Consider the following 14,904-nt stretch of genomic DNA (forward strand, 5'->3'; position numbering starts at 1 on the left):
CCTACTTGAGCACATGCCATGTCCGACGCTTGGCGTGCAGCTCGATGATTTCGAGGTTTTCCACGTTGGAGTCTACTGCGCCGACCAATCAGGCAATGGATGTCAGTTACGCGCTAGCTGGGGCTAAGCGCGCGACGCGAGGGCTGAGGGGTAACGCTAGTCCAGGGTGGAGTCTTACCCTCAGGAGATGAACACGGCTTATCATACAACATACTGTGGTAGCAGGCATAAGTTTTGTCGGTGGGGCAGGCACAACAGGGGTGCCGATCAGATGACACGGAATGGCCCTACTGGCAGAATTACACCAAATCCCCCCTAATATTGTATATAATACAATGCTGACCTGTCTTCAGCTGCATCTACGTGTCATCATCACAATGTCTACTCAACCTCTATCAACACCGCCGTCAACGCCACAGCATAGGGTCAATAGTCGTCACCTATCACGCAATCAACGCCTCCAGGTACAGACTCTACGCCTTGCTGGCCATACCCAGAAGTATATTGCCGACCTTTCTCAAGATCACTGAGAGACAAGTTCGCTATGCAATTGCTAGTGATCAGGTAACTCCTAGACGACGCAGCGGTTACCCACATACCCTCACTGATGCCCAAGTAGATGAGCTTGAGGCATACATCCGATCATCACGACGCTGTTGAAGTCGTACTTTAAGCAGAGCTCGTAAGTACTATTTGATTGGTTCTCGAAGATGAGCTCTGATTCTGGAACAGTAGTGGTAAGTCGCCTGGGTGAAACACCTAACGACGGCTTAGGGTGCAATGAGTAGTACAGAGTAGACTATCTGGCTCGAGTGCAGGTGAGATTCCAATAACAAAGTTGATTGACGAGGTTGAACATGAACCATAAGGGTTGTGTTCCTACATACTATATACTAAACGTGTCTACGTGGTGATCTGTCTGCTCTGTGTGATCTGACAGCACAGTGAGAGCAGTGGGAGCGTTCATGCAGAGTGCTCTCCATGCTCTGTTGCTGTACGTCGGATCGTGAGATCAGTGAGAGCATATATGCAGTCTGACAGCTGGCCTTGTTTGCGTCTCAGCTTAACCAAGACTTGCCGCTGCTCTGTTGTTGCCTACGTTAGTGTGAGAGCGATCCTTGCCAGTGCTACCTAGTGTACCACTGATCGTAACAGACGCACACGTCAAATGAGCTATTGACAGCTAGCCAACGGTCCTTTTGATGCCTGGGGTGTCACTGAGCATGTGATACGCCCTGCCTTACAAAGAAGAGGGTACGCACGCCGAGTTGCCCTAGCAAAGCCTCCGCTCACCCAAGATGTGAAGGACCTCTGCCTTGAGTGGGCTGAGCAGCATGTTAACTGGGAGCCTTGGCAATGGTGGAGGATCTTGTGGAGTGACGAGACCTGGGTGACTGGGGGGAGACACCGGAGGAGATGGGTGACAAGGAAGACAGGAGAGGATTTTGATCCTACCTGTGTGATAGATAAGGTACCAAAGAAGCGTGGCTGGATGTTCTGGGCTTGCTTTTCTGGTGCAACAAAAGGCCCTTCACTCTTCTGGGAGAAGGAGTGGAAGAGTATCAACAAAGAGAGGTACTTTGAAAGGATTGTACCACTTATCCATGGGTGGCTACGCCTTTTCCCAGACCTTCAGTTTATGCAGGATTCAGCCCCAGGCCACAGAGCAGGATGTACCCTTAACGAGCTCCAAGAGAGGGACATTGTGCCCATCTATTGGCCTCCATTTTCACCTGATCTCAATCCAATTGAGCTCATTTGGAACCGGCTGAAACACTATATAGAGATACACTATCCTGACCTGCCTGGGGGAAGGCAGCGTACCTACGATCAACTCAGGGGTATTGTACAAGAAGCCTAGGAAACAATTACCCCTGATGACCTTGCAAATGTGGTGGCAACGATGAAGGATCGCTGTCAGGCAGTAATTGATGCTTGTGGAGGTCACACAAAGTACTGAGATCTGTATGTAGCGGATGACAAAGCTGAGAAAAAATACACCCAACAAATACCAGTACGGCCAGGCACCCCTGTCAACCTTCTCCACCGACAAAACTTATGCCTGCTACCACAGTAGATCTCCTTGGAATCTCGGTCATGCAGTCTAGGTTGGCATGCACACTGAGGCTGTCCGCAAAGACAAGCAGGTTCTTGAACTGCGGCGAGAGGATCCAAAGCGCTTAAATTAACATAGTGGGGTTCTATACGCTAAGCGGCCTAAGATATGAACATGCGCTATGCCAAAACTGCTCGGGCTGTGGCGCATGCTTCATTGGATCTCGAAACGCTCCGCTGAAGTCCGTCCTTGCCACATTCTCGCTTCGCTGGATTTAGCCCATCGCCTGTCGTTGCTCAACCCCTGCTCTCAATCACAATTGGATCAACCAACCAACCAAAGAAACAACCAACCCTGCCCCCAAGCTTGGGACCAATCAAAAGCGGTCACAAAGCAGGATGTTCAATGAAGCCGGTCATATGTAGGCCTCAGCCTCAGGTGCCGCAAAACACGATCGCGCCACTTAAGGCAGCAACCGATGTCAACCCGATCAGCGCATATTACCACATCTTTTCTTTCACCACCTTTCACTGAAAGAGTTCACCAGTTCCACCGAATACGGTCTACCCAATCAATGCACACGCTGCAGACCTAATGTGCAATGAAGATTGCCCGCGTGACCGCGCGCCGCCCGTGTGATCATTGCCTTGCCACCTAGTCGCGCATAAACGCGTCCAATGACAACCTACACCCAAATTTGAGTCATAATATCGCTGAAACTCTTTCACTCGAAAACTGCATGTATGAATGCATCGCCGGCTGTTCCCAGCCTGACTTGACAGTGGTCGGAAGCAGAGCAGAAGTTGAGTTCGGAGAAGCATTTTGGAGGGTAGATGTTTTGCGGTGGACGCGAAAAGGTGATGGTGATGTTCATTGGCAGATATTGCCTGGAGTGGGATGCTGATTTGTTGAAGAGAGTGTTAGGCACGATTCGGCTGTTGGTGGATTTGGAGGAGGCAGAGGCCTGACGTGTAAGCGAAACAGAAGGTGTGATGCTGGGAGTTTGGATGCACTGGATGACTATATGTCAGCTTTGAAAGTACGCGGGCGTTTGATTGTTGGTGTATCTGCATCAGTATCGATTTGATGATAACGAAAGATCAACTCCAAGGAACCAGTAACCATGTGAGACGCCACACCGTGTAGGTGGTTCCGCTATGATCTGTCTTATACGAAGATGTTCACCAGGTTTTGCTACCTTTGCGGTCACCCTGTCTACACAATTCAGCACGAACGGGTCCTTTATTACTTTAGTCCCGTCGTATATAGATAGCCGTATATGAGCTATCCCAGCTTGTACTAGAGTGGCTCCGGCCAAGGTTGTAGGCCGTTACAGAAAAGGGTCTCTGAGTATGCGCGATGCTAAGGAACAAGAATTCTTCTCTAATAGTATATGGGATACTGTAACGGTTTCGATCCTCTAAAAGTCAGGCCAATAGCATCAACTCACTGTTCTATGCTCACTGTGGTTAGACGCTCGTCTATTGCTCGCTTATATAGCTATCTTAGAGGTCCTCTGCATCTTTCAATCAACACAGTACATTCCTCCAATTCAAACCTCCAGAAATACCCTTCCTAGAGCAACCCTTGACGCCTAGAAGTGAAGAGAACGACTCAGTGTTCTACTCCTAGCACAAATCGCAGCTGCATTATCCAGCCTGATGGAAGAGATCAGGTGCAAACTTGTGACGGTTTATGGAGTAAAGCGGTCATGTCTGCCACGTGTGCTGGTGCAGTGCTCTTGCCTGTTCCAATAGCACTTTCTGTCTGAACGACAGATACGTCATGTAAACAGACCCCGCTGGGGGTCGAGTGAGGGAGACAGAACACTGAACAACAACACAACAGAATATACTGATTTTACTGCTTCGCGCGGTTACCCCTGACTTACTGCTCTGCGCGGTTACACCTTCACTTATTGCATTTACTGCAACAAAACTAGATAGCTGCAGAAGCCGGTTGCAGAAATGAGGCGAGCCTCGAGCCACTCTAGAAGAGCAGTGACTATACCTGCTTCAGCTGAGCGAGATGTGCCAGTTCATCACCAAAGCCGCAGTCGATGGATCGTATAATGATCCCTTTTTGGAGACGCCAAATCGGAGGTCGGATACCAAAAGCGTCTCCGCGCTGTCATACAGAACCTCAACGAATCATTCGCCGAACAACATGGCGAAAGGAGGTCACAAATACAAAATCATCGACTCTCAGAGGAGACAACCGATGCGGAAATTATGATAGTTAGTAGGTGTTAATACATGTATCATATCGATCATCTGATTCGTCGGACCCGCGGTCGTGAACTATCCGGCACTTGCAATTAGATGATCATCGCAGATCTGCAACCTTGGACGAGCATCGTTGAGCAAAATGCAGAAGACATTCTAAAGCTTTTGATTGTATGAAGGTGTACTACAAGGTTAAACCCATTCACATACTGTGCAGCAGGGTACGATCTCTGACAAGAAACCGCACAGCTCGCTTCTGAACGACTCGCCGATGTTGCTCCAATGGAGGTTGTGGAAACTGGTATGATGACCAAGCTTCATGAAGTTCTACGGCCTCTGAATGTAGTCTTGATGGCTGAAGAGGATATTACAAAGATTGCTGGCGAGTTTGAGGGAAGCCGAATCCATCACAAGGAGCTCACAACTCAGCGCCAAGTATTAAGGAAGGACATGAGAGCCTACCCTCATATAGTGAGCGTTGCACTTGAAGGTAACAGAATCGTAAAATGACAGCCACCGCATGGTTCTGACTCAACAGGGATACATCGCATAACAACTGTGGAGGCATAGCCTGTGAAGATCAGAAGCGATCTGACAGTGGCCTTATTCGTCCCTGGGTGGGCTCAGTACGTCCAACAAATACGGCAAGCTCCGGGTAAGAAGTGATATTAGTGGGGCCTTGCGAGTGTGAGACAGGGAATTAAGGCACCAACAGACGAGGCTGATCTCTCACAGGAAGGTATAACTGTAGTTGACATTGCATTAAGGAGAAAGATACCTTGACATTACTGATACGCTATTGCTGGAAGGAAATCGGTTCGAAATTCCAAAAAAAAACGGCTCATCTTATCAATTCGCAGTCTCTGCTGCGATATTCACCCCTTTGGGTGGCTTGCATACTAGAATCAGTATCACATGGGCGTTTCATGGGTTGAAATGGATGCATCAACGAACGTATGTGGCATCATACGATTGGCGCGTAGCCCTGCAGCGTGCATCTTAGCACCGAAGGTCGCGAACTTTGCGATTGTCGATCCTGCGGTAAGGCGGTCGTGCGAAGGACACCAATCAGAAGATACATCTACGAAATTGATGAGTCTAATGCACACTAATTCACATAGACATGCACTGATGAACACGACGTGCAAGCCCTCTCTGCTTCCCAAGCCATGTTGGAACAAGTCGAGCAGCTGCTGAAGACCTCGGTTGTGACGGCTTATGGAGTATAGAGGTCATGTGTGCCACGTGTGTTGGCGCAGTGCTCTTGCCCTTTCCAACAAGCCCTTTCCACCTCTGTCTGGACGCCAGATACGTCATAAAAGCAGACCCTGATGGCCCGGTGAGAGAGACAGAACACTGAACTAGAAAGACACAACATATATACTGATTCTACTGCTTCGCGCGTTTTCCCCCTGACCGATTGCCCTGCGCGGTTACACCTTCTTTATTGCAACTACTGCAACATCGGTGCTCTTTTCCTCGTAGATATATGCCGTGCGCAAAACTCTCGACGAAATCCATCTACTGCAGCGGCTCAGCGGGTAGTGAATTAGCTTGGCGACGCAGGCGAAATTGGACACGTGCTTAGCATTCGAGTCCACAACATAACGTAAGACTAAATGCTCTGCTGGATATCCTATTTAACCGATGTTTTCTCAAAGGCCCACTACACCCCTTCCACCAGCCAGGACATTTTGAACGCCAAATATCCCGTTGTATCGACAGCACCCAGCAAGAACAAGCTTATCATAGCACCGATTGTCGAAGATGCGTCTATTCCCAGATCCATGCTTTAGCTTAGCCAAGAAAACCAACCCTCCACCTCGTACTTCTTCAAAGGTCATTCCAGATAAACCATATAGATCTCTGGACTTCTGGTATATCGCGCCTCATGACCGAGAGACCCTCGTTGGGCACATAATGCCATACATGGCTGCACGACTTCCAAAAAAATACCTGCTGCAGACGATTATAGAAAAACACATTTGGGCCCGTGAGATCTTGAGTCCTGCGCCCACGCAAACGGAAGATGTCAGTTTAACCTATTTGCAGCAGATCGCAACTGAATTCTGGGACGAACCAAGGCAAACGATCGCAAAGCTAGTAAGATTGACCCGGGCGTGGTTTTTCACACTTCTTCGCTACACATATCGGATGCGCTTCTTCGAGGGAAGCAAAACATACCAAAGCGATTTTGACGTACAACATATTCCCTCCTGCGAAACCCGACAATACATATCCGAACTGACTGAGATTGAAGTATATCGTTTAACACGCATTCCATATAAGTACGGTGCAACTTTTTACCGAAGCAGCTATGAGAATATCAAGCAATGCCTGGCCTGGAAGAGATTTTGCGCCAGAATCCAGACCTTTTGCGATTTGGTTGGGCTTTATGCGTCCCCGGAAGATCCCGAGCAGAGTCTCAAAGAACTTCAGAACAATCTGACTTCAGTCATGTTACAACGAGAATGGTTGCGAACTACCGCTCAGCTTGAAGAGACTGCTATTTTAGCCCGTGACACGGCAAGACACGTAAAGGAAATCTCTGAACGAGTAGCATCAGAGGGTTCGATCAACCTCCAGCTGATGGAAGAGACGAGACAGCAGGTTAGAGACCTACAGCTGCAATGCAATGATCTACGATTGGGTCAAACGACATCAAGCCATTCACAGCAATGTAATTCAAAGCTCTCGACTGAACTCCAGAGACAAAACCGAGCATGGGGAAAAGAGTTTGAATGCCTTCACAGCAGGATTGAAGAGAGCGAGGCAAGATGTAGACGGCACATTGCAACGTTTCCAGAACAGATCGATAAAGACCGCACCGAGTCGAGTCACTTAGATGGTCTGAGGCAGGAGGGCCCCAGTGTTGAAGCTCTTGTAGCCTGCCGCTGGCTACTCGAGCATCTGCCGGCTGCAAATTCAGTACACCCAGGATTCGGCAATCGGTGGAGGATGTTCTGGCAAAGTCAATGGAGTCAGTTTAGGGTAGAAGCGGGGCATGACGACCACCCGCTCCGAGGATTGGTCGACGATGAGAAGTACAACAGGGTCGGTAATGGTCTTTATGGCACACTGAGCAATTTTTTGCACGAATATGGTCATCTGCGGATCAAACCATTGCATCCGGATGTGCAGAAAGTAGTGGATACGATCAGCCCCATGCACTACAATAGCGATGGTCAGATCGATCTCGAGGCGGAGAAGAGAAGATGGCTGAAGTCAAGCTAAGTGCTGATGGCAGAATGATCTCAGGTAGAGCACAGTGTCGAGACTATTGTAGAAGCGCCTATGCGGCCGAATGCAAGTAGACACCTCAACCGTGACATATTCATCACACCGGAAAGACAGTTGCACGTTCGAAAGCTGATATTTCAAGAGGTTAGAGATAAGAAGAGATTATATATTCTATGTTAATTTTCATATCCTGGCTCAGCCCAAATGCAACTAACGTGAGTTTACACTAAGTGGCGCGCCCTCATGACATCGCAACTATTACACGACTATTACCAAACACGACTATATCATACCGTCGCTCACAGTATAGATGGTTCTTTGCTTTGAAGATAAGGTAGGGTGTGATTGCCCAGCTCATTGCGTTGATGGCATGCTTGGGTTGATCAATACTACAGTTCCTCGGCTCCTCTCGTATCGTTGCGTAGTGCTGTTTGTTCAGTGTTGTTGTGCGAGTTGCTCCTTGATTGTAACAGTTTGTGAGAGTGCACCACTTGGTGTGCTGCGTTGTAAAGGGCTGACCCTGATGGTAGATGCCAGATAAGATCAGATGAATTTGATGAGGTTGGTGTGAGAGGGGGCCAGCTGGGGATACCAACTGCTCTCTGAGATGAATGGATTAGTGGAAGGAAGGTTCAGGCTTGTTGGAGATAGGGGTGTGAAAGAGACCAAGTGTGGGAATACCACAAGTGGTAGAAGGGAGAAATGATAAAGAAGGGATCAAGCGTAGGAATACCACAAGGGATCAAGGAGTAAGTTGAGGAGTGAATGTTACGAATAACACTACGAGGACAAGGCATCAGAACCTGTCGAGATGGACACGGTATTCCATGTAATACAGGGGATGCGGAAGCATGACACAGTAAGGGTTACGGCTTGGGCTTGGGTGTGACGCGGCCTGGTCACATGGCTAAGGATTAGCGGGTTAGCGGGCCACCATGGCCACTAACCCACTAACCCACTAACCCACTAACCCACTAACCCACTAACCCTCCAGAATTGCTCAATATATATACACCCTGTGTGGCATGGTTAGCATCTCCGTAGTCAAGAATACAATCTTCTGACAGTACTGCTCTTGTGCACTCACATCAATACCAACGAAGTTCTTGTCTACGACCCACTCAACTTTGCAATATCTTCCTACAACCCAACATACCCTACGGCTTACCGAACCCTGGACTAGCTACCCTTGGTAAAGTAAAGAACCCCTGTTACAGTGAAGGTTGAAGTATTGGATTGAGTTGCAAGCATGAGTGAGAACTATCTAGAGGTGGGAAGAAGAGGGTTCATATATCTGGATAGGTGGCAAACTGACAAATGGGTGCTGACAAATGGGTGCTGACAAACAGGTGCTGAGAAATGGGTGCTGACAAATGGGTGCTGACATGACAGTTGGCCAGCTAGCAGCTGGCAGTGTTTTTGTGCTGCTGGCCATGTGGTGGTGCCTGGCTGTACTAAGTCCAAGGCTTGCACTACCCTGTTGAAGTCGTGTCTTAAGCAAAGCTCGTAGACACTATTCGATTGGTTCTCGGGGATGAGCAGAGGTACAGAAAGCCGTCGGGGGTTGGTTATCACTGAGCGAGCTTGGAGTGGCAGAGGTCTGACCGTGATAAACCGCCGTGATAATCAGGGGGTAGTTGTCTAGTCAAAGACCATGGCGACTGGTTGCAATGAGTAGTACAGAGTATACTGTCTGGCTCGAGAACAGGTGAGATTCCAATAACAAAGTTGATTGACAAGGTTGAACACGATGCCATAAGGGCAGCGTGTCTACTTGCTTATATACTTGACAGGAGGATTGATTGTACTGCTCATATCGAGTATCATCAGTGACTTGATACTTGGTCCAATCGAGCGTTGTCGACGTGACCTCGATACTCGGTCCTCGGTGTCCTATTGATCGTTGTCAACGTGGGTCCTCTGCAAGTGGGTCAGTATATGGGTCCGTGACGATCGTTTGTGTACGAGATCCACGTTGTATCTACTGCAGTCCTTTTCGTACAATCTCAGTTCGTATAACAGATATTGCGAGTGTTGATTATACTGGGTATCACTGACGCGGCTTCACAGCTTGGTCAATCGATACTGCAGTTCCTTGGCTGCTCTCGTCTCGTTGCGTAGTCCTGTTTGTTCAGTGTTGTTTTGCGAGTTGTTCATGGATCGTAACATACCCAAGGCGCTAACGGGGTGCAGCCTGTTATACTGCGCTACTTAGTGTATACTCACGTTAGCATATCTAGGTAGCTAACTTTACTTCATTAGAATATGAAAACACTTGGTTCTTAACATCTAATACCAATAACGCAAGACCTATAGTACGCAGAGCTTAGTAGATGGCAGTATTACATTTACAGAGCTTTGCTCTATAAGCATATGTTGAAAAATTTACAACTTTTTTTCTAGCCATTACCAGCAGCTATATGTAACGGGTATTTCCCCTTACATATACTGGCCAGTCCTTGCGCAGACTCCGGAGCTGAACCAGAGGCTCACAGGCCACCTGTATATATTCCTCACAAACCTTGAGGCTGAACCATCAAGGACTTGTCTAATCTCATCCCATTTGGCCTCAGATGGCCCCAATCCATCCTGTGTCCAATTCCCTGTCTACAGTGACCTCACACTTAGCTTTCACTACAATCCTAGGAAGGTAACTTGGTTGCTGAATGCGCATGAGCCACCCCATCAACATTTACACCCTTACTTTAGCCACCTCTTGCACCATCAATAGTAGACCAAACATAACAATATGTAGCTAGTTTTACTTGCAGAAATCTAATACTTTGTCTGGTAGCCATGCACCTGTTTCAGTGCCTGAAGGTGGCATGGCATGCTGTGAAAAAGATTGTGCACAAATGTGTTGAGTATAGCAAGCCACCCCTCCTGAGTCACCAATATGATCTAGCTCAGGGGGGATAAGATAAACAATCCTTTTTGAGGCCCATCACATGTGCTCAATGGGGTTGTGCAGTAGGAGGTTGAAGTTGGGATGATTGATCACGAGTTCAGCATTGAGGGAAAGGTCCGTGCTGATGCGAACAAACTAATTAACAGGCCCTGTAACAGGGTGGCTGCAATCAAATTTGACTATGTACAACTCGCGTACCCTACTCGCAAAACCCCTTCCAACAGCAGTACCAACAAATGTAACAAATAGTTATTTAACCACGGACAAGAGTGAGGCCGTAGGCCGACAAAATCTCGTTGACGGGCTGGAAGTAGGTTGTGCCACCACTGCTGCAGTCGCCGGAGCCTCCGGAGGTGACACCCTGGGCCTGGGAGCCAGAGTAGAAGGAACCGCCAGAGTCACCGGGCTCGGCGCAGACACTGGTCTGGGTGAGGCCAGTGACACGTCCCTGAGAGTAGGTGACGGTCGCGCCCAGGGCGCGGACGGTCCCGCAAAAGACACCGGTGGTGGAGCCGGAACGGCAGACACTGGCTCCGGCGGCGGCGGCGGTGCTGCCCGACACGGTAATTGTACCACCGCTGTAGTTGTTGATGGTGCCAGAGAAGGTGTTTCCACTACTACCGCGGATGTAGCTGTAGTCGCCACTTCCTGGGAAGACTGAACCCGAGAAGGTTCCCAGAGTAGCACCGCTGGTGGTAGTGGCAGTAGCACCGACACTGCCGCAGTGGCCAGCAGAGACGAAACCAGTGGTGACTGAGAAACCTACAGAGCATCGGGCGCTTTGGTTGATGAGGTAGGCGTCGCCGCCGCGGACTGTGGCGAAGGTGGTCGGCATATCCTTAACGGTGCGGACCTCAAACTCGGACTCGACGAGGCCCACTTGCTTGGCCAGCTCCTCAGCCTGAGAGGTACTGCCGGAAAGTGCCTCCAGTACGAGCTTGTTGGCGGCGACGTCGATATAGTACGCCGCGATCCCAGTCTCCTTCGAGCGCTTGTCAAGGGCTTGCTCAATGTCCATCTCGTCAAGTGCCTTCTGGGCATCCTCAAGCTTGGAGAGGCTATTGGAAACGACTAAGGGCGTGGCGCCAGCAGCGATTACCTCGGAGGTCAAAGCCTCGTCAGTGACAGCGACATTGAGCTCTCCATCGACGAGCCAAGCGCCGCCGAAAGAGTTGCCAGTTGAGGTGCGCAGCTGCTCGATGACTTCGGTGGCCTTGAGCTCCCGGGCGACGCGAACATGGGCCTGCTCAGCGTCCAGTCCTAAGTCGCGCTTCATGGCAGCCAGGATCTCGGGGTGGAGGTTGTTGGCGGCCGTGGTAGGGGCGCCGTATACGATAGGCAGGAAGACTGCTAGGGCAGCGAGAAACCTGGTGAGCTCCATGGATAGGGTTCTGAAGACAACACAGAAGAGAAGGGGCGTTGTTATTGTAAAGGCGAGATCGTAGCAAGATGAGTCTGCGATGCTGATGACAGAAATGAAACTGAACAAGAACACACGTACATATTTATACTTACTCCAGCTCTGGCGTTGTGACTCGCATCATGCTCTGGTCGTCTCTGTCCAAGATAGAGCCCTAAATTGCATCAGCCGCTGCCAAATGTCTCCTTCCTCATCCGCCGCAAGGTGTTGTTGCATGTTCCAACAGTATCGGAAAGGCAATCCCCAAAGGGCATTTCACAAGACCTCCGCCCCACGATGTTACTTAGTATCGATACAGCAGTTCTTAACAAGCAAATCAACAGGTTGCATATACCCCTACGCTACACCATCCCATTAGCCCAACAGGAAGGAGGTAGATATACAATAGGGATTCAATGGTATTAAATAGGAAAGTTGGTCGGATCATGTGAAAGTCTTAGGCCATAACCCCGCACGGATGTATCATAGATAGAGAAACCATACACACCTTTTTAAATTACCTTCCTAATCAAACATCTAATCCGCTGCCAAGAGTCAGGACCTTGTCGTTTGTAATATCTAACAGGTATCTAGTAGATAAGAGCTCTGCAATAACTGTTGTGATTGGCCGGCCCTTCATAGCGCCGCGGACGGTTTTTGAAATCGTGTCTTGATGGTTTCGGGTCCAAAAAACCGCCAAGACTGAATCAACATCGGGAAGGTACGTGCATCGGATACACCCTCACCTCGCTATGGCCTCGTCCCAGCTGTGATCGCATCGTGTACATCGCACAAGCTTAAGCGCTGACAGCATACACATCTGATAATCCAGAATCGAGTTTAAGGTGTATCTTGCACTAGGCGGCAAAGTGGTCTCAACCCGTCGAAGGAGAGCATTGTATGAGGGTCGTCAGGCGGAGCATTGCTATGCCTTGGTCGCAACTAAGGGAAAGGCACGCATACTCACGAAACCTTGTTGACTGTTATGACCATGTCCTGAACGAACGTCAAGATTAAACTTACTTCTCAATCTGAGTGAACAGAAAATGGCCCAGACACCCATCAATCTAGATATAGTGCTGCTGTATAGTCTTCAGAGACGATTCTATGAGACTGTATATTCCGAGAAAGTTGAGGAGACTTTGAATATACGCGAAGATATGTGCGGGAATTCTTCTGGCAGGTCAACATCAAGACCAGGCTCTGAAGATGCAATCTCTGTTCTGTTTGCAGAAGCTAGAGCTTGCTCAGGTTGTAGTGTGCTTTACCTACGTCTGGTTCGGTTCCGTCGAGTTACAAAGTTGTTTGGTTCATGCCTTCCTCATAAATAAGCTGGTCGGAGTGAGTACTGGCCTGAGGGGTTACGGGCATGAAATGCAGAGAATTCAAATCGTGTACTGCAGCATGAGTTGGTTCTTTGCCGGGCAAGGCAGAGGGAAGAAAAGTAGAATTGAACTGTCCCTGAAATCCTTGAGCGATGACGCTATCTGACAATGGGTCATGTCCATAGGGGCCGGTTGTGGGTAGTGAATGGATCGTTCCAAGGAGCAGCATACGTGTCGCCAAAACAATTCACAGCATCAAAAGCATACCAGTCGTTGTAAATGCCAGGTTAATGCCCATCCCTACTAGACAAATCAGATGTTGACTAACTGGTAAGCACGTACGAGTTGAAAAGGTCTAACAGACTCAGTAGAGTCTGGCAGGAGAGACTTCAAAGCGGTCGCCCGTTCAGTGGGAGTGCAGCAGACAGGCGGAGAATCTGCACTTGCAGAGCCCGAATTCGCAAGACGTGGATTAACACAGCCTAGAAGAACTTTGTTCCTGTCCAATTTTTGAACTATGTTCAATCTCCTCTGACTTTGCGCTCGCCATCTGTTCCATGTTTTAGTGACGTTGTACTGCGGTTCTTCTAGGCGGCGACTTCACTATCATCTCCGCTGTCGTTGTCTTCGATACGTTCCCCAGGACTAGCCGATCAGCATGTGAAATTGGATGGGAATGCTTAAAGAGACCTCTGTATGGTATCGTTGCGAAAGAGACATGTGTAATCCGGATGGTTGTAATCGGAGCAAAGGAATCGATTTTCGTTTGAAGACATGATGAAAAACATATGCGTGCCGCGTCGTAGGAGGGAATGTCACTACAAGATGTTCGGAAAGTTGATGGCCAGGATACGGCTCATGTATATGCTCTCTCACACACCGAAAAGAGCATCGAATGACCAACCAGGATGAACTCAGAGCGCAGGGCGCGAAGTGAGGTGCGACGTGCAAAGTTGAGACAGAGTTGGAGTGCGGTGTGCGAGGTGTGAAGTGTGAGGGTTGAGGCGGGGTAAGACGCGTCCAAGAATTCAGGACGCATTTTCGCTTATAATTCGTTTTTGAGAATGTCAAGCGCACCCCGTGACTTAGCGCGGCTGTTACACAAGACACCGTGCAGTTTCACGATATCTTCGGAGCAGCTCTTGAGGGAACGCTCGCGTGTCGTCAATGGTAGTTGAGTTATGGATTAAGGCAACGAAATAGGCCGTATATAGCGATGCTAGCAATTGTGCCTTAAGGATTCATAGAATCCGCGTTTATGTCACTGCTTGTACACCTACAAGTGCGCATGATGAAATTGGAGGTTTTTTGTAAATGTACATTACTCTATATGTACCAAAACCGACAGCACAGCAGAAGGATACCTTGACTAATCAATCAACGGGCCGGCTCAATAAATGGGTCACCCCACCAACTTTCACACTTACTTTGACCCCCCCACCAACCCACCACCACAATGACTCTGGAAGCTGCCCTTGCAGAGATAAGGTCTTTGAAACAAGGAGAATCTTTTTCATACCAATTTATTGCCAAAAAACACGGTATTTCCCACACTACTGTGACAGAACACCACCAGGGTTGGATGTCATCCTGACATGGCTTGCAGCCAATAACAATCCACCCAGTCACTCCTCATGGAACCTCATGGAACCCCATGGAACATCATGGAATCCCATGGAACATCATGGAATCCCATGGAACATCATGGAATCCCATGGAACAACACAGAATCTTCTGGTTGCTGACAAATG

At 48.9% G+C, this 14,904-nt stretch overlaps 6 protein-coding genes across 6 annotated transcripts; 4 read left to right on the forward strand and 2 right to left on the reverse strand.

Moving 5' to 3' along the window:
* Positions 1–396: 396 nt before the first annotated feature.
* BU25DRAFT_484018 (uncharacterized protein) lies at positions 397–2,157 on the forward strand (the record flags this gene model as incomplete). Its single annotated transcript, XM_033711185.1, has 2 exons — positions 397–655; positions 1,254–2,157. Coding segments are annotated over 2 exons (867 nt in total), but the record flags the coding sequence as incomplete, so codon positions are not given.
* A 380-nt stretch (positions 2,158–2,537) lies between these two features.
* BU25DRAFT_416385 (uncharacterized protein) lies at positions 2,538–2,913 on the reverse strand. Its single transcript, XM_033707773.1, has one exon. It carries the CDS (start codon positions 2,875–2,877, stop codon positions 2,620–2,622), a length of 258 nt encoding a protein of 85 aa, XP_033555295.1. The 5' UTR covers positions 2,878–2,913; the 3' UTR covers positions 2,538–2,619.
* A 947-nt stretch (positions 2,914–3,860) lies between these two features.
* BU25DRAFT_253616 (uncharacterized protein) lies at positions 3,861–4,427 on the forward strand. Its single transcript, XM_033701635.1, has one exon. It carries the CDS (start codon positions 4,085–4,087, stop codon positions 4,289–4,291), a length of 207 nt encoding a protein of 68 aa, XP_033555296.1. The 5' UTR covers positions 3,861–4,084; the 3' UTR covers positions 4,292–4,427.
* Positions 4,393–5,072, forward strand: BU25DRAFT_416386 (uncharacterized protein). The gene has a single exon (XM_033707774.1). The coding sequence runs from the start codon at positions 4,564–4,566 to the stop codon at positions 4,789–4,791; it is 228 nt and encodes a 75-aa protein (XP_033555297.1). The 5' UTR covers positions 4,393–4,563; the 3' UTR covers positions 4,792–5,072.
* A 976-nt stretch (positions 5,073–6,048) lies between these two features.
* Positions 6,049–7,515, forward strand: BU25DRAFT_426742 (uncharacterized protein; the record flags this gene model as incomplete). The annotated part of the gene is made up of 1 exon (XM_033708440.1): positions 6,049–7,515. One exon carries the CDS (start codon positions 6,049–6,051, stop codon positions 7,513–7,515), a length of 1,467 nt encoding a protein of 488 aa, XP_033555298.1.
* Positions 7,516–10,682: 3,167 nt separating this feature from the next.
* On the reverse strand, positions 10,683–11,810 carry BU25DRAFT_495992 (uncharacterized protein; the record flags this gene model as incomplete). The annotated part of the gene is made up of 1 exon (XM_033711898.1): positions 10,683–11,810. One exon carries the CDS (start codon positions 11,808–11,810, stop codon positions 10,683–10,685), a length of 1,128 nt encoding a protein of 375 aa, XP_033555299.1.
* Between the last annotated feature and the right edge of the window lie 3,094 nt (positions 11,811–14,904).

The sequence above is a fragment of the Macroventuria anomochaeta genome (genome assembly GCF_010093625.1).
Source record: "Macroventuria anomochaeta strain CBS 525.71 unplaced genomic scaffold BU25scaffold_64, whole genome shotgun sequence".
Taxonomy (NCBI): Eukaryota; Fungi; Ascomycota; class Dothideomycetes; order Pleosporales; family Didymellaceae; genus Macroventuria; species Macroventuria anomochaeta.